This window comes from Cervus elaphus, chromosome 5 (genome assembly GCF_910594005.1).
Source record: "Cervus elaphus chromosome 5, mCerEla1.1, whole genome shotgun sequence".
Lineage (NCBI taxonomy): Eukaryota > Metazoa > Chordata > Mammalia > Artiodactyla > Cervidae > Cervus > Cervus elaphus.
The window spans coordinates 105,460,392-105,485,698 of NC_057819.1; the positions used below are offsets into that span (position 1 = coordinate 105,460,392).

General features: G+C 53.7%; 1 protein-coding gene across 1 annotated transcript in view; it reads left to right on the top strand.

Moving 5' to 3' along the window:
- Nucleotides 1-12,435: 12,435 nt before the first annotated feature.
- LRRC75A (leucine rich repeat containing 75A) overlaps nt 12,436-25,307 on the top strand; it is a 33,891-nt gene continuing 21,019 nt past the window's right edge. The window contains exon 1 of the mRNA XM_043903929.1: nt 12,436-12,825. Within this exon, the coding sequence (XP_043759864.1) occupies nt 12,574-12,825 (252 nt within the window). The 5' untranslated portion in view covers nt 12,436-12,573. The remainder of the gene's footprint in view (nt 12,826-25,307) is intronic.

Genomic DNA, 25,307 nt, shown 5'->3' on the forward strand with positions numbered 1-25,307 from the left:
CTGCTCAATGTGGGGTTCTCGATCTCACACTCTAGTTAGGTCTTGTGCTATGCCAACATGCATCTCAGACTCAGCGTGTGCAGAACAGAAGTCATTTCCTCCCCACATTCTTGCTCCTCTAGCTGCTTCTCTTCCCCTCAGCATCTTCCTTCCCCGCTTCTGACTTGTGACCAACCCTGTCCATTCTTCATCCTCAGCGTCCCTCTCTGACTTGCCTCTCCTGGCCCTGTTGCATCCTGCATCCTTGTTTCCATCTGTGAGCCCAGCCTCCTCTCCTCGTCCCCAGTTCTGCACCCAGTGGCTCCCCCCACACGTTCTCCAGAATAATCACCCCACGCAGCTTAGCCCTGTCACTGTTCCCTCTCCACCCTGAGCTTTTTTAACACTTCAATACCCTTAATGCAGGATTAAGCCCCATGTCCAGGTCACCTAAGGCCATTTGTGGCCAGACCCCTGCCACCATTCCCAGCCTCTGCTCTATCCCGGGCACCCTGTACCCCAACTCTGTGGAACCATTGGCAGGTGCCCCATGTGCCAAGCTACAGCCGCTTCCTCTCTGCAGAATGCCTCCCCTTAGTCAGTCGCCTTTAATAACCAGTTTATGGGGACGCCTCCTCGGGGCCCTCTTCCCCCTTATGACTCACTGTCCCCACCCTGTGTTTATCACCATCACAAGCCCTATTACACCTCGCTGCATTTATCTGATTACAAGTCCGTCTTCCCTGTTGGACTATAAATTTCATGACACATGGTAGGCTTTCAGTATGCATTCCATAGATGGCTATCACATGGTAGACTTTCAGGATGCGTTCCATGGATGGATATCGCATGGTAGGCTTTCAGTAAGCATTCCATGGATGGATCTCACACACATAAACTCCAAAAAGGGCCGCTTTGTTGTTTTGTCACGGCTGTATCCTCAGCCTGCTTTGTAGCAGATAGTCAACATATTTGTTGACTCTGTGAGTGAGTACAAATAATAATACTCCAAGACTATATAATAGGCACATATCCTAGAGGCTGACTTTCTGGGAGTCTGTGAATCGATGGAGTTTTTCCTTCAAAGCTCAAGGAGACCTCAACCACTCCTGTCTGTCCCTCGATGGCCAGAAACCAGCCGAGCAACTGTGGCTTCCTCCCGGGCCTCCGGATGACTCACAGGACGCCTTTCTTGGGGAGGAGTGGGAGGAGATGATGGTTAACAAAAATAACCACAGACACAGGAGATCATCAAGCCTCCGTCTGTGGAGTGAACAATGGGGGGGCGCATCCAAGGTCTCTCCCAGGCAGGGCAAAGCAGGTGTCTGTCCTTCCAGCAGCAGTGAGATTCAATGTACATGGTCCGAGAGTCAGCCAGCCTTCCAGTAGAGAAAACTGCCCCGGCTCCCAAGGCACCTGCTGCTGGTGTTACATGTGAGCATCCTTTGTAAATTGTGAAGGAAACACACACTGGTGATTATTAAAGTTAAGTTGATTTTTCCCTCTTTGTATCTTTTTTATTTTTACAAAGGGCTTTTTTTTTTTTTAATATATTTATTTATTTTATTTATTTATTTGGCTGTTCCCGGCCTTAGCTGCAGCATGTGGGATCAAGTTCCCTGATCAGGGATTGAACCCTGGCCCCATGCATTGGGAGCACAGAGTCTTAGCCACTGGACCACCAGGGAAGTCCCTTACAAAGGGCTTTATCTCATTTGATAATGACATCAACCAGGAGAAAAGGGCGATTTTTAAAAAAACTTTTTATTTTGTACTGGAATACAGCCGACTAACAATGTTGTGATAGTTTCAGATGCACACCAAAGGGACTCAGCCATAGATACACATGTATCCACTCTCCCCCAAAACTCCTCTGCCATCCAGGCTGCCACATACACTGAGCAGAGTTCCTTGTGCTGTGCAGTAGGTCCTTATTGGTTATCCATTTTAAATACAGCAGGATGTGAAGATGTCCATCCTGAACTCTCTAACTATCCCTCCCTCCACCCTCAGTCCTCTCTGGCAACTGCTGAGTTCAGAGAAGTGCAATTTTACAGGTGAAGAAAAAGACTCAGAATCAGTAACTTGCTTAGAACATGATTTTCTTTTTTTTTAAGAACATGATTTTCAAAGTGGTCCAAGGACCTGCAGTAGCAGCATCACCTGGAAACTTGATCAGCACACACATTTAGGCCCCCCTCGGATCCACCAAATCAGACATTCTGGCATGAGGCCCAGCTGGGTGTTGTCACAACCCTCCCCTTGCCCAGCCCTTGACTCAAATGCATGCCCAAGTTTGAAAACCCTTGACTTAGAGTTGTGCAAGTAGCAGGTAACAGACTTGGGCGAGAAGCCAAGGATGTCCTCCATGCTGTCCTTCCTTCCTTGCCTGTTAGTAGCTAACAGTTTCCTGCTCCAGCTTGCTCCAAGAGGCCCTGCACACACGCCTTCCAGCTACAGCTCCCCTTTCCTCCAGTCCACTCTCCCCTCGTCCCCACCAGCCTCCTTTGTTCTTTAGACATGCCACTCTTTTCTACCCAGGACCTTTGCACAAACTGTTAGGTCTTTCTGGAATGCCATTCCTCCTGCCTCCATTCTCCTCACATCTCAAGACAAGCATCCTCTCTTCAGAGGGACCTCCTTGGGGCACCTCCCAGATCGCCAGGTCCCTCTGTTTATTTTCATCACAGCGTTTGACACCTTCAGAAGTCACCTTCTTTGTTTGCTGGGAAGTAAACTCCCTGGGGCAGGGTCCCGTCCTTCCTGTTTGTGATCTTGTCTCCAGAGCCCATCCCAGTGCACAGTACACACTCGAGCATTTATCACATAAACAAACCACAAACTGGAGGCAACTCTGAAGAGAGAAAAGGCCATTTCTCCGTTCCCAGCTCCTGTGAGAAAGGGCCAGCCTAGGCACTCCCTGGGGAAGGGAGCAGGGAGGGCAGTTAGCAGTTTCTCTGAATACTGGGGGGCACCTGATGAAGCGCCCACACAGGACTTGGTCCCCAGGGAGAAGCACATCAATGAATTAAGTGCAGTTTCCACAGACGGGGGAGGGGAAGGAAGCTGGTTCCAGATGAGAAGAGTGCAGTGGGAGAGACCTTCCCTAAGACTGGGGAAGGACAGCTCTTTGATTATTCTTATTAGTGGTTGAAAACAACATCCTCTCAACAAATACTTCAGTGTGCAGTACAGTGATGTTACTATACATACATTGCTTTTCTTAATTGGAGGACAACTGCTTTACAATGTTGTGCTGGTTTCTGCCACACATCAACATGAATCAGCCACAGGTATACATGCGTCCCCTCCCTCCTGAGCCTCCCTCCCACTCCTACCGCAGCCCCTCCCTCTGTGTTGTCACAGAGCACTGAGTTGAGCTCCCTGTGTCACACAGCAAATGCCCGATTGCTGTTTTACACATGGTGACATATATGTTCCCATGCTCCTCTCTGTTTGTCCCACCCTCTCCTTCCTGCACTGTGCCCACAGGTCTGTTTTCTATGCCTGTATCTCCATTGCTACCCTGCAAATGGGTTCATCAGTACCACATTTCTGGATTCCATATATATGTATTAATATACAATATTTCTCTTTCTCCTTCTCTTTCTCACTTCACTCTGTATAATGGACTCTAGGTTCATCTACCTTATTAGGACTGACTCAGATGCATTCCTTTTTATGGCCCAGTAATATTCCGTTGTATATATGTACCACAACTTCTGTATCCATTCATCTGTTGGTGGACACCTAGGTTGCTTCCATATCCTAGCTATTGTAAAAAGTGCTGGAACAAACCTTGGGGTACATATACATACGTTGCCGTATGGCGAATCTCTAGCACATTTTATCTTGCAGGAGTGAAACTAATGCTGTCAAACAACAACTCCTCACCTCCCCCTCCCCCAGACTCCGGCAGCCATCGTTCTACCTCCTGTTTCTATGACCCTGACCACTCCAGGTACCTCATGTATCTAGAACCGTACAGTACTTGTCTTTCTGTGGCAGGTTTATTTCACTCTCAGAATAGCCTCAAGATTCATTTAATGTTGAAGACATGACAGGATTTCTTTCATTTTGAAGGCTGAATAATATTCTACTGTATGTATAGATTACATTTACCTTATCCATTCAACCATTCATGGACATTCAGGTTCTTTGCACCTTGCTCTCACGAATAATGATGCTATTAACAAGAGAGTACAAATATTTCTTTGAAATCCTATCTTCAAGTCTTTTGGATAAATACCCTTAAATGAAATTGCTGGATCATATGGTAGGTTCTTTTTTTTTTTTTAATAAGTTTTATTTATTTGTTTGTGTGTTTGTTTATTTTTGGCTGTGCTGGGTCTTCATTGCTGTGTGGGCTTCTCTCTAATTGCTGTGAGCAGGAGCTACGCTATAGCTGTGGTGCATAGACTTCTCATTGCGGTCGCCTCTCTTGTTGCAGAGCACAGGCTCTAGGGCCCGTGTGCTCAATAGTTGGGGCACATGGGCTTAGTTGCTCTGCGGTATGTGGGATCTTCCCGGATCAGCGATTGAGCCCATGTCTCCTGTATTAGCAGTGGACTCTCTACCACTGAGCCACCAGGGAAGCCCATGGTAATTCTATTTTTAATTTTTCGAAAACTCATCTCCTGGGGTGGGTTTTGTTGTCTTTTTTTTTATGATGACCATTCTAACAGGTTGAGGTGGTATCCCATGGCTTTGGTTTGTATTTCTCTAATGATTAGTAGTGTTGAACATCTTTACATACACCTGTTGGTCATTTGTATGTCTTCTTTGAAGAAAGCTCTATTCAAGGCTTCTGAAGGACCACTCTTTTTTGGAAAGGAGTTTTGCAAGAGGTAGAAACCCATTGGTGTCCCAGTTACATGAAGTGCTCTAAATGGAGGCAGCTAGTGGTTGCCCAAAATGGGAAGGATCAGGTGACACTATCCTAGGGCTCAAGCTTGAAGGAGTATAATAAGAGGTGGCTCTTGCCTTCACGGGGACCACACAGGCCACATCAGCCAGAGTGGCAGCTGAGATGCTGTGGTCCTTACTCCATATTCTGGATGTATAAATCCCTGAATTCCAGAACAATCTTAAGGAGGGCATGGCCCTGAATTTGACTGTAACTGTCTGTTTTTGTTTAAATTGTAACAAAATTCACATAACATAACATTTACCATCTTGGCCATTTAAAAAAAATTATTTATTTGGCTGCGCTGGGTCTCATTTGTAGCACATGGGATCTTCCATCTTCATTGCATCATTAGGATCTTTACTTTTGGCATGGGAATACTTAGTTGCAACATGTGTGATCTAGTTCCCTGACCAGGGATCAAACTTGGGCCCCTTGCATTGGGAGCACAGAGTCTTAGCCATTGGACTACCAGGGAAGCCCCAAGATATTCTTTGATACAATTAAAAACAATCAAAATTTAAAAAAAAAAAAGATACCCTTTAGGAGCACATACTTCCCTGGTGGCTCAGATGGTAAAGAATCCGCCTATAATGCAGGAGACCCTGGTTTGATGCAGCCAGCCCTTCTCCCTCCCAGGTCAGGAGGATCTCCTGGAGAAGGGAATGGTTACCCACTCCAGTATTCTTGCCTGGAGAATTCCGTGGACAGAGGAACCTGGCAGGCTACAGTCCATGGGGTCACAAAGAATCAACCATGACTGGGTGACTAACACTTTATCGCTTATATAAATGCAATGCTAAGTCACTTCAGTCGTGTCTGACTCTGTGCGACCCAATAGACGGCAGCCCACCAGGCTCCCCCGTCCCTGGGATTCTCCAGGCAAGAACAGTGGAGTGGGTTGCCATTTCCTTCTCCAATGCATGAAAGTGAAAAATGAAAGTGAAGTCGCTCAGTCGTGTCCGACTCTTAGCGACCCCATGAACTGCAGCCTACTAGGCTCCTTCGTCCATGGTATTTCCCAGGCAATAAATGCAATACAGCTACCTAAATTACGTGGAAACAGAGAAAATGGGTAAAATAAGAGTGGGCGTGTTTTGAGAAGTTAAAGGAGAATAAGGAGGACATGTGAACTCACTAGTCTCTCTAGCTTTGAATGTGTTTGATTTCTCCATTATGCAGAGGAACATTAAAATAATATAAAGAGAAAGGGGGTCAGGTGATGGCATACAAGGATGAAATGTCGCTTATTGCCATGGGCCTGGTTTGGTTTGGTTTTGTTTTCGATGGTGAGCTCGTGGGTGCTTGTTACATAACTAAATAACCAAATTAAAGCAAGCCATGCATGGAGAAATGGAGAAACAATTAGGGAAGTAGAAGGAAAGTGTGCAGTCAGCCTTGTACATGGTTCTCAGAGGCCCTGAGTGGATGGATTCCAGGATGTGTCCTCCTGGAGCTCCATCTGCAAGGCAAGCGTTGGAACTTGGTGGAGCCCTGGGTGCTCGTTCTCCTGATGCAGCCAGCCCGTCTCCCTCCCAGGTCACTTCTCTCACTTGCCTTGCTGACAATCTGAGAGTGTTCTTGCCCGCAAAGGCCTGGGTCAGTTATCCTGGGATTTCGAGCTTCCTAATGAGAGCTGGTCCCATGCTGGGTATGTCACCGGTGGTTTGCTTGCAATTGGGGATTGAAACGTAGGGGTTCACGTTCACCCCCAGCACACAGCAGCATTCAGGGGCCCTGAAGACCTCAGCATGTGTGGGAATTCACAGAGGAATGCGCTGCTGACAGAGGAATGCACTGGCAGCATCCTGCAAGGGGGAAGAGTCTTCCTTTGAGAGGAAAGTGGGCTAAGAGATAGGGCCCCTGCTACCTGAGTGCACGTGCCTTCTGTGTTCTCTCGGGGCCAGCTCTTCAGGGACGCCCTCAACTCCTCTGAGCACAGGAGTAGTCTGGCCTTGGCAGACTTGTCAAGACCTTAGGAGAGAAAAACTCCTGATTGCTTCCTCCCCACACGCAGCTCTTCTGGCTCTTCTCAAAGTGCGGTCCCCGGGCAGAGCTGCCTGGCAACATGGGATCCCTGGAAACTCATTACAAAGGCAGCTGGTCCCAGTTTCTTTACTGAGTCAGAAACTCTGAGGGTGGTGCTCGGCGGTCTGTCCCTTGACGAGCCCTCCTGGGGACTCTGATGCCTGCTCCAGTTTGAGAACCGCTGGAGGATGTACATTGTGTCCCATCCCTGGGTCCTGGCATCACCTCCATCCCTGATAGTACTCCACGGGTCTTTGCTTCCAGGAAAGACTGGAAGCAAAAAAACTACAGTCACCCAGTTTGCCCCCAAGGAAGCCCAGCACCAGCAGGTCTAATCCCTCACTTCCGGGCCCTGATTTTTGAGCTGCTGGAGCAACACCTCATGGAAGCAGGATGCTGCACCAAGCTTCTGTCTCCCACCTGCAGAGGGCTCTGGTCATGCCCGTCCTGCCTGGGGTCGCCTCCAGCTGCCCAGAGAGCTCCCTTTCCTTCCCCCCAGGGGTGGTCCTACTGCCTCTCTCTCCACAAGCCCCTGCCCCGCCTTCCAGGCATTTTGGCAGGTAGTTACTTCCCCAGCTTTTCTTCCCTTTGCAAACTAATTATGTCTTTCCTCCTCCTTTCCCAAATCTGTGCCAGAGTCTCCCTGAGGCTGGTCTGAGACTCATCCCTCCAGAGACATCCTAGGCCACCTCCCACCACTGGGTAGGACGTGGCTTAGGTGTGCTTCCTCTCCTGTGCTCTTCCTGGCCGACTCCTCTCCCTACATTCAAGGACAAACAGCAGCAGCATAACATTTTCAAATAAAAATTTTTAATTATATTGACCATCTATATTCTCTAAGGAGAAGGCGACAGAGGATGAGATGGTTGGAAGGTACCACCGATTCAATGGAAATGAACTTGGGGGAATTCCAGGAGATGGTGAGGGACAGGGAGGCCTGGTGTGCTGCAGTCCAGGGGGTCGTAAAGAGTCAGACATGACTTGGCAACTGAACAACAGCATGTTCTCTAAAGCAGTGCAGACCTGGGTTTGAATTCTGACTCTCAAGGAAGCACTAGCCAAACTGTTGTTTTTTTTTTTTTAAAACATCAGTTTCTTCTGCTCTAAAAAGGACTATCAAAACATTTTTGCATGATTATTAAGAAAAGGCTTCAATATTATTAGTGTAAAATGCACTGCAGCAATAAGAGCTTGACATTGCAGATAAAAATATTTAGTATTTGATCCATGAATTAGATGTGTTTACTTAAACATTTATATAATCTGAAAGATCTTTAATTTTAACTTCAAATCTTACCATAGAAAAAACTGAAGTGAATGTTCAAAGAAAAATCATGATGAGAATTTTGTAATTCCTGGTTTGATGGTGAGAAAAGTCCAATGCATCTCAAGTTACCAAATTAGATGCTTAAATAAAAGAGAACAACCAAAAGGATAGATTCCTGGGTTCCCTCTAAATAAATGCTCCATTTCACTCATAACAAACCACCACCAAGAAGGAACTGCCCCAAGTCAACCAGCCACCAGCCAAGTCACAACCAAGTCTCTTGAAAGAAGGAGCTTCATCAGCACTTTTCAACTTTCTTACCTCGATTCCCTGCAGACTGATTTCCTGAAGGTCACCTGTAGCTTCCATGTTAACATGCCCCACTGGCATCTTAGTGCTCTGGTTCCTGAGTGCCCGCCATGCATGGGGGTCCACACAGTTTTCACTCAGCAAATTTATGCTGAGCTCCTCCTTCTGGCCACCAGTAGACAACCAGCCCTTGAGGAGATCCCAGGCCAGGACAGCAGCATTGAGCTCAAGTAGTCAGACTTGGAGAAACATGAGATGGACACCTATTCGGCTGGTGGGAGGCAAGGGAAGAAGAGGAGCTGAGCAATGAAGGGAAGAGGGGGGATGCTCCAGGCAGAAGAGCGCCTGCCAACAAACAGTACAAATGAGATAGACGGTCATAGTCACAGGGTATTGCAGTCACATGGAGGGTGGCGCGGGAGGCATTGAGGGAAGGCTTCCTGAGGGAGGGGACACCTAAACCAAGTCTTAAGGGATACTCATTACCTGTTAAGGAGGTGAAGGAAGATACTGCAGTGTGTGCAAAGCCACAGGAGACAGCATCTCGGGACGGGAGTAAGTAACACAGGATGATGACAGCATCGCACGTGGGGGCAGCAATGCATGTTGAGTAGTTTTTTGTTTTGTTTTGTTCTTTAATTTTTGTTTTGTTTTTAAAAATTTTTTAAATTTGAACTGGGTCTGTGTTGCTGCATGAGGGCTTTCTGATTGCAACGTGAGGGCTACTGTTCATCTTGGTGCACGGGCTTCTCACCGTGGGGGATTCCCTTGTTACAGCGTGGGCTCAGTAGTTGTGGCACACCTGCTTAGTTGCTTTGTGGCATGTGGCATCTTCCCACACCAGGATCGAACCCATGTCCTTTGCATTGGCAGGTGAATTCTTATCCACTGTGCCATCTGGGAAGCCCCATGCTGAGTAGTTTGGATGGAAAGGGATATAAGTCACTGAATCCTCTGTGTGTGTGTGTGTGGTGTGTAACTGTTTCCTCTTTAGTTAGAAAGAAGTTAAAAAGAAGGCTGTTGTGATGTAATGACTGGGGTGAAAATGACGACAATGTGTGTCCAGCAAGGATCCATTTCAAGTCACATTCGTAGCTGGGCTTTCAGGTCAGAGAGACCTGAGTGTGAATCCCTGCCTGGCCTGTCACTAACATGTCCCAGAGTCCATATGCTCAGCTGTGAACTCAGGGCAGAAGTGAGACTGACCTCACAGCTGTTTAAAAGGATGAAAGCGCACCGTACCAGACACAGCCCGAGATGGAGCCCGCAGTCAACACGCACAAACGAGCGCCACCCCCTGGGCATCTTCACCAGGACTCACCAGACGCAGGTGTTCCGAGACCAGAGCGCACAGCGGCTCCAGGGTTTCCGGCTGCTCACAGGAAGCAGAGCCCGCGGAGGGCAGGTTGGGGAGGAGGCCTGGAAGAGAGATGTGCTCGTTTGTGGAGTATGAAGCGCCCGCTGGCGGAAGAGACACTCCTTCTTCAGGAGTGAGGGCCTGCCTCACTCCTTCCCATCTCGCCCTGTGTGCCAAGAAGGCAGAACCCCCGGCCGCCTTACACCCGGATCACTTCTCAGTGCTGCGTTTGTTCCCTCCAGGCTTCTCCAGCCGGGTGTCCTCCACCCTTGGTGATGTAAACCCGCGACAGGTGCAGCATCCCCGCGGGACTTGGAGGCCAGGCAGCCGATGCAGATACGCTGATGTTCACACTACGTGGGCCTGAGTAGAAAGCGGTACATCTCTGATCCAGGAGTGTCACCTCTTCCATTGGCATGCAAGAATCAGTGACAGGTTAACTTATCAGCCTGTGAATTGGAAAGCAAGACTTAGAGTCATCAGTGTGTGCATGTCGCGTGAAGCCATGAGGATAAATAAGGCAAGGGTCTTTGCCTGCACCCAGGTGGCAGCGAGGAGGAAAGGACTCAGCTAACACAGGAAGCCCCCAGAGGGCGTCCCTGGAGGAAAGCAGTATCCCCATAGGCCAAGGGAGTGCAGTTTCTTCGAAACAGTGTAGGGAACGGGATCAGATGCTGCTTAAGAGTCAAGGAATACTGAAAGTGGCCACTGAATTTAGCAACTGGGTCACTGGCAAGAGACAGTGTGTGAGGAATGAATGGACGTAAATACTAGGCATTTCCAAGAAACTTGGCTCAAAAGGAAAGAAGAGAGATGGGGCCTTGGTGATGGAGAGATGGGAGCAAATACAAGTTTTCTTTCTAAACAGATGGAAGAGGGCTTCCTTGGTGGCTCAGTGGTAAAGAATCCACCTGCCAGTGCAGGAGACACGGTTCCATCCCTGAGCTGGGACGATCCCACATGCCGTGGAGCAACCAAGCCCATGCGGGAGCCCGAGTACCGCAACTAGAGAGTAGACCCCACTCTCAGGGTCGCCTGGGCTTCCCTCCACCAAGATGGTGGTGTCCCAGCCCCACGCCCTCCTGCCAGTCAAACGTGCCAACTCCAGCTGCAGTGTGCCTCCAGGGTGGGGGGGAGCCCACCATCCCTGGGAAGGGGCCAGGTCAGCAGGTTTCCTGGTGGCCACCTTGCCTGTGATCCCGCAGGTTAGAGATGAGAGGCACTGAAGTGTCTCCCAGCCGGGGTCCTGGTGGGGATGAATTTGGAAGGTGTCACCCAGCCCTGTGAAGCCAGCCTTCAGGAAGACTGAGTGCTCTCTGCCAGCAGAGCTGGGCATTCAGGAGCCAGACATCCAAAGGGAGAGCAAGCCAATGAGGGGCACACAGGGCCATCCTCCAGGGACTGGGGGTTGACCCAGCAGTCACTCACAGAGTGGGAGAAGGAACGTCCTCTGTGGGACATGTGTCTCCTCTCGGAGTTTCTGACACACCCCCCGCATCTTAACTCTCCCAATTCGCGGCACAGTGTTCTCATCCCACACAGAAGAGACCTGCCCGATGCTCCAGGCTCAGGACACGGCGGACTCCAGCTCTCCTGCCCCACAGCCCACGCTGTCCCAAAGCAGCACCCAGGCCCTGGGTCAGAGGCAAGAGACATGACTGCTGCTCCTCCCGCAGCCCAGCCTGAGACCAGGGCAGTCACCCCAGCCCTCCGGTGGTCCATGGTCCGACTGGGGAAGGTCCCCAGGTGCCTGGGCCTTCTCTCTGGCAGGGCTGCCCTGGGCGTTCCAAGCATCGTCTGAGCCAGGGGGTGATCTGGTGCACTAAGGACGGGAGGGTTGGTCTGGCCAGGTGGGGGGGTGTCCCAGGTAGGGACACGCAGTCGGGCCTAGTTGCAGGCATGCTCCTGCTGCTTTGCATGGGGTGTACCCTCAGGACCCTTCTCCGGAGGTGTGCTAGCAAAAACAAGAGAAAAGGACTCTTCTTTGCCCCTGGACGGTCCAGCCCCTTTGAGACTGGACTGATGCAGGCTACGGACTCTACCTAACACAGCCTTGCACGTGGTTTCTGCACCACCACCGGCCCTCACTCGCCGAGTCTCAAAGGAGTGTCCATCAGAATCAGCCAAGAGGCTAAAAATGCAGATCGCCAAGCCCCACGGCGGAGATTCTCACTGAGCGGGTCTGGGGCGAGACTGGGAGTCGGCCCTTCTCAACAAGCCCTCAGACGACTTGGGCGCGGATGCTCCGCGGCGCCCACTTTGAGAAACCCGACTCTGGGGCTGAGACCCCAGCTCCGCTCCGCCTCGATTCTCCAAACTTTCAGCATGTCACCGGGTGCATGCCCCCCGTCCGCTCCGTGGGTCTTATCCACGCGCGATCGTGTAGCATCTGGGGAACGTGGTGAGGACCGGGAGGGGGCGCAGGGCGGGCGAGCGGAGCCAAGGGGCGGGGAGGCGAGGAGGGGGCGCGCCAGGCCCGGAGGCGCGCGTTGGCGGGGCCGGGGGCGGGGTTGCCGGGCCGGGGCGGGGCCGGCGGGCGGCGAGCGCCGGGGGAGCGCGCCCGGGGAGCGCGGAGGAGGAGCGCGGCCGGCGCCCCCGCCCGCCCTCCCGCCCGCGCGCAACAGTTCCCCTAAAGTTGCGCCCGGGAGGCGCGCGCCGGGCGGCCGAGGGGCGGGCGGGCGGCGGCGGGGACGCGGAGAGCGCGGCGGCGGCGGCGGCGGCGGCGGCATGGGCACCCGGCAGACCAAGGGCAGCCTGGCGGAGCGAGCCGGCCCCGGCGCGGCGCCCGGCCCCCGGCGCGAGCGGCCCGACTTCTGGGCGTCGCTGCTGCTGCGCGCCGGGGACAAGGCGGGGCGCGCGGGCGCGGGCGCGGGGCTGCCCCCCTACCACCGGCGCGTCGGCATGGTCCAGGAGCTGCTGCGGATGGTGCGCCAGGGCCGGCGGGAGGAGGCGGGGACGCTGCTGCAGCACCTGCGCCAGGTGAGCGCCGGGAGGGGCCGCGGGGGCGCCCCGCCCCTGCCGAGGAGGCCCCGGGGCGCCAGGGGCACCGCCCGGGCCCCCTCTCGCGGGGACCCGGCCCGGTCTAGCCGCAGGTGCCTCGGCGCTGCCCCTGAATTTGAGGCCTCAGGGCAGGGCGGAGGAAGGCTGCCCGGGGAGGCCCGGCCGAGGGGGACCTGTTGGAATAATGTCCCCGCTTCTCTTCTCTGCAGGCAGGGAAGGAGGCTGGCCTGGGGCGGTGGGCGGGAGGGGACGCCTGCCTGTGCCAAGGTGCTTCTCTTCCCCCCTACCCACTGGCAGTCTCTCCCATCAAGGGTCCTCAAGGAATGCGCAGTTGTCAGCTTCCCCAGGGGGAGTCCAAGGGCACAGCTCTGGGACTGGTGAGACCAGCCCCCAGGTGCTTCGCTCGCTGGGAGGCACCCTGGGTGAGAAGGGGTTTAGGTGGGAGACAGGTCTTCTCTCCCCTGACTAACTTTGACCGGCGCTCAGCCTGGAGCTGAGCGGTGGGGTGCGGGAGCTGGCCCGGTTCCCGTGGGACCGGCTGGCCGCAGGGCCTTCCGAGTCTGTCTGCCCCCTGCCCCCAGCCTGATCCCCCTGGTTAGGGACTGCCTTGGCACCTCTGGCGGGTCCCCTCTGCTTTGGGTCTCCCTGGGGCCGTTGCTGTCGACTTCTCTTGGGCTTGTTTTCCTTCTTCACTTTTCATCCCTTCCGTGGATTCTGTCCAGTGGGAGAGAGGCAGGAAGGCGCCCCTCCTGCATCCCTAGGGGTTGTCTTGGCCGAGCTTTGCGGGGGAGCCCCATATTCTGGCTCAGTGGTGGAGTCCAGAGGGGATGGGCAAGGGGCTCTGAGGTGGTCTGTCTGAAGTTCTCCCATCACTGTTGAAAGAGGCTGTCAGAGATCCTTCCTGGGGGGAGCTTCGGAAATCAATCAGACAGACCCTCATCCCTCCTGGGTCTGTAGCACCCCCCTAGCCCCCTATGTATCTGGTATGTGGTCACCCTGGAGTGTGTGTTCCCAAGGTGTGTGCACACAGGGAGATGGAGTCAGAGGCCTGGGGGCTTGGGAAGCCTGGGGTTTCTGCTCTCCCCTCCGCTTTCCCAAACTGCATCCAGAAGACTACCTGAGATGCCGCTGTTTCCCCAGGTGCCACCTCTGAACTGAATCTTCAGAGAAAGATGACGTTCCACACCTACTAACTTTTTAGTGGTGTGTGTTTTCTTTGTCTTTCAAGAACTGAAAGCCAGGGTATGGCCTCTGTGGAAACTGTTTTGCTTTCTATCAGAATAATGGGTTTTCCAGACCATCATATCCATTTGCAACCAGACGGTGAGATGCTGCTCTGATCATATGCTGTCTCCCGGCACTGGGGTGGGTGCTGCAGAGGGTACAGTACCGTGGCGGGGCTGACGGTGGGGGTTGAGGCAAGCCCTCCTGGGGCTTAAAAAGCAAAGTGCAGCCCGTGTTCTCGAGGGCCAGTCAGGGCCAGTCGTCAGGTGGGGCCTGCAGGACGAGTGTGATTCCACATCCTGGAGAACCTGAGCTTCCCCCGGTTTTTGGAGAGTAGACACATCCTTGTGTCCCCCACAGGCTTCCCTGGTGGCTCAGACAGTAAAGAATCCACCTGCAATGCGGGAGACCTGGGTTCCATCCCTGGGTCGGGAAGATCTCCTGGAGAAGGGAATGGCTACCCACTCCAATATTGTTGCCTGGAGAATTCCATGGACAGAGGCCTCAGTCCATAGAGTCACAGAGACGGGACACGACTGAGCGACTAATACTGTCTGTGTCACCCACAGCGTCCCTGAGACAGGGAGCATTTCCTGACAGATGGTGTCTCGTTGGTGTCCTGACACTCTTCTGTCCTGACACAGTGGCATGGCTGATGGGGGTCAGAGGAGGTCAGCCAGGCTTCCCCTTTGCTGCGAAAACAGCAGAATAACTTGCCCTCCTGCTCCAGGCATGTCCTGGGCTCTCGTGGCCTCTGATTGAGGCCTGTGGGCTCTGCAGAGCCGGCGATGGGCCTGCTTAAGGTGCAGATCAGGGCCCCTCCAGGGAGTGGCTGGGGGCCCTGGGCAGCATGGGACGGGAGCCCCAGTGTCCAAATGTCCGTGGGAAACAAGAGGTGGTTTTCTAGGACCCTGAGGCTGTTTGGAGGGATGAGGAGCTGCATCTGTGCTGTGCACAGAAGTGGCTCTTTCCCCAAATCTTGTTTTCCTTTCCAGTTTCCTCCTCTAGTTCGGGGGTGGTGATGTTCAGAAAGCGAATGAGCAGTCACTGAGAGACAGGAAACACCCAGGGCTCCCTAGGGTCGGACCAGCAGGGGTGCATCAGTAACAGGAGGCAGAGGTGGGTGTGCAGAACTCAAGGCTTGGTCATGCTGGGACACTGTTCCTGCCCCACAGAGCACAAGGGTGGGCATCGGTGAACAGGGAGACAGGCAGAGGGGACGGGAGCCCAGACATTCGCGGTCACGGTCATCCTCACCTTCTCCTGTGTTTGTCCGTGTGTGTGGTGCCCAGAGCCCCGTGGGAGGGCCCATGGGCCGTGAGCTCTTTGTGGCCCTGAACAATCTCTCCACACTCCTCCCAGAACAATGCGCCAACATTCACAGTCCTGCAAGGATGTTGGAGGGTTCACAGACCCAGGTTCAGAATACACCCCCGTTTGGGACCTCCCCTTTCCCACCTGTGTGACTTGCTACAGGCTCAGGATGTGGAAACAGGGGCCTGGGGACCATGTGTGACAGTCGTGGTGGGCTGAAGGATTGTGGCTGCCGGTGCCTCTGCTTCTGAATCTAGGAGTCTCTCTGGTCTTAGATTTGGGGGAGCCTGTCCCTGTGTGTCCCTTGCCCGAGCAGTATGGGGAGGCCTCCTTGGTGTTTAGGATGCTGAGCTGTGCAGCGGGGAGGGAAGCAAGCTCCCAGGAAGCTGCCTGCTGAGGGAAGGAGCCAAGGGGAGTCCCCTTCCCTTGAGGAGCCGTGCCATCTAGAGAAGAGCCTGGGGCCAAGGGTCAGCTCAGGCAGCTTGCGATCCGGTCCTCAGTCTGCTCCCACTTGGGACCCAGCTGATAACCTCTGAGTTGTGTTCCTCGTTTTCCTGAGGGTGTCTGAGGTACTGAGCAGAGCAGATGCTACAAACTGTGTGAGACTGCCTCGGCTCTGCAAACCTAAACTCGTTCTCACGGCAACAACGACAGGGAACAAGAGAATCTGTTTGGGGTCTGGCCGGGCTGCCGGCAGGGTCTCGGTCCCCTTTCTCAGACTGCCTGAGATTCCCCTTAGATTCCGTCTGCCTGACTAGGGCTCAGTCTGGGCCAGAACTCACTGAAAGTTCAGAAGCAGTGTGGGGCAGTGCTCAGGGAGTTGGGGGGTGAAAGAAGCTAATTGTGGATGAAAGAGGCTGCTCCGCTCCCCTCCTCCAGGCCTCCCCCTTCTCCAGGTGTCGCTTCCTAAGTCTTCGGCTCAGACTTGCAGTCTTCAAGGTGCCCTGGGAAGAAGGACCCATTAGTCATGGAGAGAGGGCGAGTGCCAGCCCATGGAGGAGGCGGGGGTCATCTCTTGGGTACAGGGGTTGCTCTGAGTCCCCAAGTCCCAGACTCAGTCATCTCCCAACCTCGTGGGGCACCAGAGTAGGGGCTCAGCTCCCCCAGCACACACCAGGCCAAAGTGGCCCATCTCCCAGCTTTTCCGTAAAGAGGATCTGATTGGGTTGGTTTATACGGTGCGGCCTTGTTGGGTAGGGCGGTTCTAGGGTTATCCTGACGGTGTGGCTCAGGCCATGTGACCAGGGTGACTGGGCTGGCTTTACGCTACACCTGGGAACATGAGCCACCCCAGCAATGCAGAAAAGAGCCCCCAGGAACCTAGGGTGCTGGCTGCCCCAGGGGTCTGGATAAGTCTCCCTGGGGACCCAGAGGGTCAGCAGAAAGATGAGCAAGAGGTTGCCTTTTTCATCTGACAACCCCCAGAACAAGCAGGGAGTTCCCCACCCTTAGCCTTGATCTTGTTCTTCTCCACCTGGGATCCACGTCCTCATTTCCATGGAATGCTCCTTACATTTCCAAGGCCACCCTCCTGGGCCACGTCAGCCCATGGACTCTGAGATTCAGTTGCCGGTTAGGCTGTGTGGATTTAATCGTCCGTATGTATGTCGTTTTTCCCACTGTCCATTTTGTTAGACTAAGTCCCACACTTCCTGAGAGTGGGGACCCCCACCGCCACCTCTGTCCCTGGCAGGCGGTTGACACCCGCAGGTTGTGGCGAGCTGCAGTCGGTCGTGCGCCAGGGACACGCAGTCTTGGTGTGTCCCCAGCAAGCCCTTGGGTCTGGGCTGCGCACCCCAGGGCTTACTTGCCAGGCCCGCGGGTGCGGTCGAGAGATCTGGCGAGTTTGCTTTCATTTGGTTGGATTCCCGGGAGCCCTGTCCACAGGGCTTGGCTGTTCCTGGCAGCCCGCCAGGCAGTGGTGTTCTTGGAGAGAGGAGTGGCATGGTGCCCGGCCTCCGTGGGCACCATGGGGACCCCGTGGCAGGTGCCGTCTGGGGCCTCCGCTGAGGTGGCAGCAGGGAGCGGAGCCTGGCGGGAGGGCCCGGCCTCCAGGCTCCTTGTGCTGAATCATGTTGATTCCATCTGCAGAGAGAAAGCTTCCTCCCTCTCTAAGCCCTGCTGCTCTCTGGCCAGGCTGGGCATTTCCAGTGATGCCGAGGCAGGGGGAGCCCCAGGCCAAGGCCTGCTCTGCTGGTTTCCAAGGCCAGGGATGAGGCCACCTTTGTGTGGCCAGGCGTGATGCCAGGGCCTGAGGCTGGGCCAGCTGTCCTGACTGCAGGTCTGGTGGGGAGAGACCTCCTTTGGGCTCCCCCTGCACCCCCCAAAACACCCCCCCTCACCTCCTGCAGGCAGAAGCCACCTGCAAGAGAGTTATCCAGGTGACCCAGGTCTTGGTCTGGCTTCCCCATCAGGATGCCTGAGGGGTGGGGTCCACATCCGAGGAGATCCCCTCCCCAAAGTGGGGGTCTCAAGCCTGCCATCCACCTCCCTATCCTGGCCCATTAGCTGTGTCCTATCCACTCTCATTAGGAGAAACAGGGATTGGGGATGGGGGCAGTGGTCAAAAATGGCAGGCTGCATCACTGCCCCTGGAAGAGGTGGTTGTCCTAATGAGCACAGTAACCTTGGCTGGCCAGGCAGGGGTGGGGGCTGGCCTTCACGGTGCCTGGCTGTCCTCCCCACCCCACTCGCTGGCCCAAGCAGCGCCCACGTGGCTCTCTGGGAGCATTTCCCAGCCTTCTTCTTTTTCTTTTTTTTTCAACTTTTATTAGCTCAGACTCCTGGCTGCTGCAGCCATATGGAGTTCTGCCGACGGCTGCTGTTCAGGCGATGTGGCATTTCGATGTTTCTAACTTCATCTTCACCAGTATAGACAAGGAGTCAGGCAGGAGTGGAGAAGGGCAGTGTTCACCTGCAGGGTGGCCTCGCGTCGGGCCTGAGGGCCGTGCCCCCAGCCAGCCACACTGTCCTCTGCCTCCCAGTTTTTCTCAGCCTCTCCCACTCCCCCTCCCACCGTCTCCTCTCTGTGTCTCTCCCTTTCCCTGGGTGAGAAGCAGACTTTGCATCTCTGTTGTTCAGCTCATCTTGGTCAGCTTCCCAGGGCTGCCCCCACCCCATAGCCTTCGTGGCAGGAAGGCAGCCAGGGACCGTGAGAACAGGAAGGAGTAGGGGTCATTTCGTTGTCTGGCCTGGTAGCGGCCAGCGCCTTGAGTGGGGGAAGCTCTGGGGACATCCCTCCTGCCCGTGTCCTGCTTCCCAGTCCATAAAGCATTTTCTCCTGTTTATTTAGCTCTTTAAATAGTCCTATGAGGTCGACAGGATCTCACTTAAAGTAAGAAATGGTAGCTTTTCTTTTTTAAAAACAACAGTGCATCATCATTGTTTTGAACAATGCTGCTTTTGAACTGTGGTGCTGGAGAAGACTCTTGAGCATCCCTTGGACTGCAGGGAGATCAAACCAGTCAATCCTATAGGACATCAACCCTGAATATTCATTGGAAGGACTGATGCTGAAGCTGAAACTTCAATACTTTGGCCACCTGATGTGAAGAGCCAACCCATTGGAAAAGACCCTGATGCGGGGGAAGATTGAAGACAGGAGGAAAAGGGGACGACAGCATGAGATGGGATGGCATCATTGACTCAATGGACATGAGTTAGAGCAAACTCTGGAAGTTGGTGAAGGACAGGGAAGCCTGGAGTGCTGCAGTCCACGGGGTCACAAAGTCGGACACAACTGAGCAACTGAACAAGACAAGACAATTGTTCAAAAATGAGAAAATACAGATGAGCCAAAATAAGACCTCGAAGAGATTCGTCTATTTTACAGTCCAGTGCCTGCCCCTCCAGGCACTGCTCTAGGCCCCGGGAGGCAGGAGAAACAGGAGTAAAATTGTTCCCCCACCTCATGGACAGATTATAAGGATCTATAATGCTGGCACAAGCCAGCATGTGCTCAGCGGGGCCTCGAGAAAGGGCTCCAAGTTGTAGTGGCCTTCTCTGGGGACAAGAGTCCCTTGGCCCTGGTCCCAGCACAGACCTTCACTCGCCAGCCCCTTCCCCTTCTCTGGCCTCAGTTTGCCCACCAGCACAGTGAGAGGCCGTGTGGCTGAGGTGACCACTGAGGTTCCCGACCACCTCACAGCTTCTACCAGGCTCCTGTGGCATCAAGATGGACGTTCATTCACACGTGAGCCAGAGTCCCCGTCATGCTCTGATGTCACTCCCTTGTCCCCAGTTTGTGCAAGAGCTAGGACTGCTCCCCACGTACGGGCACAAACCTCTCCTCCCGCAGGACTCCCAGACGGACCAGCTCCTAGGTGGGGCTTTGTCTCACCTGCCCTAACAGCCCCTCCCAGTGGCCCTGGTACTCAGGCCTAAGCCTCTCCTGCCCACACCCCCTTCTCATGCCCTTGGCCCCCATCTGTCCCCCAGAACATTCTCCAAGTGGCACTTTTTCTTTTATTTATTTATATTTGACTACACTGGGTCTTTGTTGCTACATGGACTTTTCTCTAGTTGCAGAGAATGGGGGCTACTCTCTAGTTGCGGTGCTTGGGCTTCTCATTGCAATGGCTTCTCTTGTTGCAGAGCACGGGCTCTAGGGCACGTGGCCTTCAGTAGTTGCAGCTCCCAGGCTCTAGAGCACAGGCCCAGTAGTTATGGCGCACGGGCTTAGTTGCTCTCTGACATGTGGGATCTTCCCAAATCAGGGATCAAACCCACACCTCCTGCATTGGCAGGTGGATTCTTTACCACTGAGCCACCGGGGAAGACCTAACTGGTACATTTTTCAGTGGCTTGTTTGTTAAAATAAGATGTTGAGATTGTGGTGGCCAAGATGAATATTGGAGGAAGAGGAGAGCAGAACCCAGCCTGAAGAGAGAGTCGTCCTTGTAAGGGGCATGTTTCATGAACTCACTGCCCCTCCATGGAGTGTGGCCACACTCCTGCTCCTGGCAGCCAAGGACTGGAGGTATGAAGGCCATTCAGTGAGGAGTGCAGAGGGCCCAAGGATGCCTCATCCCCTCAGTTGCCTCCAAGGAGACGTAAGGCCACCCCAGGCCCACACAGTGCCTTTGTGAGAAGTAGGAGACACCTGTCTGGTTGGCAGAGACACAGTCAAAGCTCGGCAAATTCAACCCCACCCAGACACCCTTGTGCAGTGCACACCCTGCACAGCTGTACTTAGCCGCTTGGTGAAGGCGTGCAGAAGTTCAGTCTGTATCAGCTGAAGTCCGTCAGGAGGCTCAGCCCTTCTCCCATGTGGCCTCTCAGGCACCGCCTTCCCATGTCACCTGAAGCAGGCAGCAGTGCAATGCCAGCCACAATGGGATAATTTCTGCTTCTGAGCTGGGCGTTTGTCCCCTTCCTCCTTAATTGGGAAGCTGAAGCAATTGGGCACCTTCTTCCAGCCCAACACTCATGCCTCTCCCATGGGTGTCGAACAGAGTCAAAGACACCTTCAGTGAGTCTGGAGTCAGGCCCATAGGACTTAGGAGCACAGGGACCTTCTAAACTCCTTCCTTGCTAAGCTCCCATCATCTCCACTCCCCACCCATGTCCTGGGGACCCAGGAATTCCCCTCCAGCTTCCCAGACTGTTTACATCCCTGTCTCTGTGGAAAAGGAAATGGCAACCTACTCCAGTATCCTTGCCTGGAGAATCCCCTGGACAGAGGAGCCTGGCGGGCTGCAGTCCATGGGGTCACAAAGAGTCAGACACAACTGAAGTGACTTAGCATGCATGCATTCTGGATGCTCCCCATTTTCTGTAAATAACCTCCATCCACCTCTCCAGATAAAAGAACTCCCTTCAGCTGAGTTTTCCTGGGATAAGCCTGTCTTCTGGATTTCCTGTCATTCTCAGTTGCAGACCTCATCCCCATTTTCTCCTGGAGTTGTGGAGTTTCGGGGTAAAAACTCCCACGGGGTTTCCAAGCAGCTGCCAGCCTAGAGACCATCGGGAGGGGAAGGTTCTTGGAGATGGAAACAGACACGGAAGGTTCCAAGTTACCCGTTGTGAGAATTCTCACGTCTCTAGAAATCGCCTGCTGGCTGAGAATCGGCCGGTCAGGCATGGGGAGCTTGATAAAGGTATTTGTGCTGTGACGTGTCTCAGTGGGAGGATTGGTCCATGGGCCAGGGCTCAGACGTGGGGGCCCTCGGAGGGGCACGGGGCTCTGGGAGGTGGGGGACGGCCTGGAATAGGAGAGGGGGCAATGGGGTGGAATTAGAGAAACAGCTTTTGGAAGACTGGTGGCAGCTGGCCGGGAAACCCAGAGGAGCAGGGGCAGCTGGCTGGGGACGTGAGAGCAGGTGTGTGGCACGTGGGCCCTGCTCTGGAGGGAGTTCGGCCACTGAGGAGAACCTGTGGGCAGAACCCAGGGGCGCTGGTACGGGAGGGAGCCTGAGACCCTGGGAGGAAGCTCTGGGCCTTCATGGGCCTGTCGCTTGGGCTCTTTCACTCCACCCACCTCCACCTGCACCCTCCCAGAGTCCTTGGAAAATGAGGACAGACTCCGTGACTCCCGGAGACGGGCAGAGCCGCTCCCTCCCCAGGGACACTCCCCTTGCCCTGCAGTCTCTGGGACTCACTGATACTGCTGGTTGTGGCCCCAGGTTCTTCCACTTGTGGGGCAGTGAGGCCCCAAGGAGGAGCAGGGTGGGGAAGAGTCCACCGGCCAGAGCTCCTTCCCTGGTCCACTCCTGCCTTCCCGACTGCCCTGGGAAAAGGCCTTGGGGAAATGGGCAGGGCTCACCCTCAGCCAGGAGCCTGGAGGGCCTTTTCCTCCTCTCCCTGCAATTCCCTCCCCAACCCCGCACCTGGGTGTGAGCTGGATTCGAGCTGGACCTCCCATCCCGTGTGACTCGTCTCTGCTTACCTGGGTTCTTGGAAGCTGTGCCCGGGGCCTTGCCTCTGACCTAGAGATTGAAAGTGGTAAAGACCCTGTGGGTTCCCTGGTGGCCTAGTGGTTAGGATTTGGGGCCTTCACTGTGGAGACCTGGGTTCAACCCCTGGTTGGGGAACCGTCTCACATGCCAAAATACAAAGAAAATTAAAAGTGAAGAGGTAAAGACTCTCAGTGTGAGGGAGTGTTTGATTTTATGTGCCATCTTGGTGAGGTCATGGTACCCAGTTTCTGGTGAAATATGAGTCTAGATGTTGCTGCAAAGGTATTCTTTAGATGAGATTAGCATTAAGTCAGGCTTTCCTGGTGGCTCGGATGGTAAAGAACCTGCCTGCAGTTTAGGAGACCCAGGTTGGATCCCTAGGTTGGAAAGATCCCCTGGAGAAGGGAATGGCTCCCCACTCCAGTATTCTTGCCTGGAGAATCCTGTGGACAGAGGAGCCTGGTGGGCTACAATCCATGGGGTCACAAAGAGTAGGGCACAGCTGAGCAACTAACACACACAGCAGCAGCATTAAATCAGTCAACCTTGAGTAAAGCAGGTGACCTTCCACAGTGCGGGTGGGCCTTGTCCAATCAGTTGAAGACCTTGAGAGGAAAGATTGGGGGCAGGGGTGCTGCTTTTAAACTGGGGGAGGTGGTGGCAGCAGCTCTTCCTGGGGTCCCAGCCTGCCATCCAGGTTTCAGATTTGCCGGATCCCACGGTCACTATTCCTTACACCTCCCTCCCTCCTCTCCCTCTCACCTACTCACACCCTATCAATTCTGTTTCTCTGGACAACCTTGACTTATATATGTTCTCCAAGGGCTGGCAGCTGTGGGAGGTGGCGTAAGAAATTCCAGGGCCCACCCCACCCCCGTCTCTGCCACTCGCTCACAACCCTCAGGTCCTTGACTTCTCACCCTGAGAAACAGGCTGTTCCCATGAGGTCTGTCCTGCTTGGAAAGCAGGGTGTCGGGGAGCCAGACAGAAGGAGCCTGGAAGTCGCCCCCCCACACACACCTCTTTGTCACCTACATTTCCCTCCACAATGGACCAAACCTTTCATTTAAAATGGACAACATTAACCACAAGAGAGACAAATGGGCTAAAGTGTGCTTCAGAAGGCTTCAGCGACAGATTATTTCCTAAGTAGAGATCTGGAGGATGCAGGATGGATGACAGAGTGCTGAGAATCCATGAAGTGTAGGAGCCGGTAGACCTCAGGTACCCGCTGGCCCCAATGTTTCTGTAGAATCCCAGACCCACAAGATGCAGGGCTGGTTGGGACTGGAAAGGAAGACTGGGGAGTATAATAGTGGGAATGCCACCAACCTTTCAGAGTCATAAAGCACAGTAGCTGAAAGGTCCTGTGGGGGAAATGCAGTGCTATTTGCTGAATTTCTTCTTTGGGTTCCAAACCCTGGTGATCCAGGCCTCTTCTGCTGGTCTCTCCCACCTTCTGGGAAGAAAGAGCTGGTGACAAGCTCACTTGTAGGTGGGGTTGCTGTCGTGCAGCGGGACGGGAGGGTGCCCAGGGCCACACTGACCTAGGGGCTAACTCAAGCCTGGGCCTGGGGGCCCCTGTCACGCCCCAGCAGAGCCTGGGTGGACCCATGACCACAGAGAGCAGAGCAGACCCCCTCAGGCCTACTGGACCTCCAGCTGATTTTATGATTTTCTGAAGAGAAAGCGTCCTTTTGTTTGTTGCTACTGCTGCTTCTTGGATTTTAATTGAATTACACTTGGCAGCGGTCAGACATGTGTTTCCAGAGGCCTGCTTTGTGCAGAGGGTGTCTATTTTAAAGACTTCAAAGTTAAAACACAAACAGCACACAGCCATGACGCCGGCCTGCTGCATCCTGGCGGGGAGAGCAGACCCGCGGGCACTTGTCACGGTTGAGGAGGGGCGCCTGCCCACCTTCAGACCCGGCAGGGCCAGTCGTCATGGGAGCGCCGGGGTTACCAGCCACCCCTGGGGGATGAGAACAGGCTCTGCGATGGGACCAGAGCCCATCCATGCCCCTCAGCCAGGTGGGCCAGCAGGCAAGGGGCAGTGGTGACTGGGGCCTGCAGGGTATCTCCTGGGCTCCAGCTCCTCCCCTGCACCCAGCAGGAGTGGCCTCGCCAGCAAGCAGGCCAACACTGGCGAGTTTCCTTCAAGGAGAGGCCAGGGCAGAGGTTGCTTTTATGACTTTTGCTTTGCTGTTTGGTGTTTCCAAAGTCAGTGTGTGGGCATGGGTGTGGGCGCTCAATGCCTCTTTCCCTGAGGACATAAGGATAGCTGCCTGCCAGCAGGCTTCAGCCTCATTGTTGTGTCCCTGGGAAGTTTACTGTGTCCTTGGGGAGTTTTTGTGCAGACACCACACGCTCCACGCACACACACATCAATATGTACATCTGCACACACATACACAAACACCCCATTTACATATACACACCCATCCATACACATATACACACATGTACATATACACACGCACTACACACATATATGTATACACACACATATATACACACATATACACACAGTGCTCATGGGTGCTTGATTTTCTCAGTTACAATTCAGTATATTGAACTGAAAAACTTAAAGCCTACCATTTCCCAAACATTTTAAGTTTAACCTACAAATGCCATTATTCTGTTTATGAATCTAGTAGATTTCAATGGTCACATTTAAGGATAGGAGGCTTATAACTTCGTTAACTAAATTTATTTAGATATCTTAGTGATCTTACAAATTTAGTATGTCCAGTTTTCCTAAGTTTGTAAATAGCCATCCTAAAAAGCAGGACTTTCCCAAGCTCCTACGCAGTTCTTAAAATGTAACATATTAAAATTATGAATAGGGTAGATATGAAGTTCTGTTAAACATTTGAAAACTGTCACAGACTCAGCCAAATCCTCCCTCGGCAAGCTGCTTAAAATCATAAGCCCAACCTCAGTTACTCACTCACCCCTTTCAAATTGGAACTGCAGTTCTCATGTTAGGTTCTCTGACTTACCTGATTCTGTGTGTGGGCGCTAAGT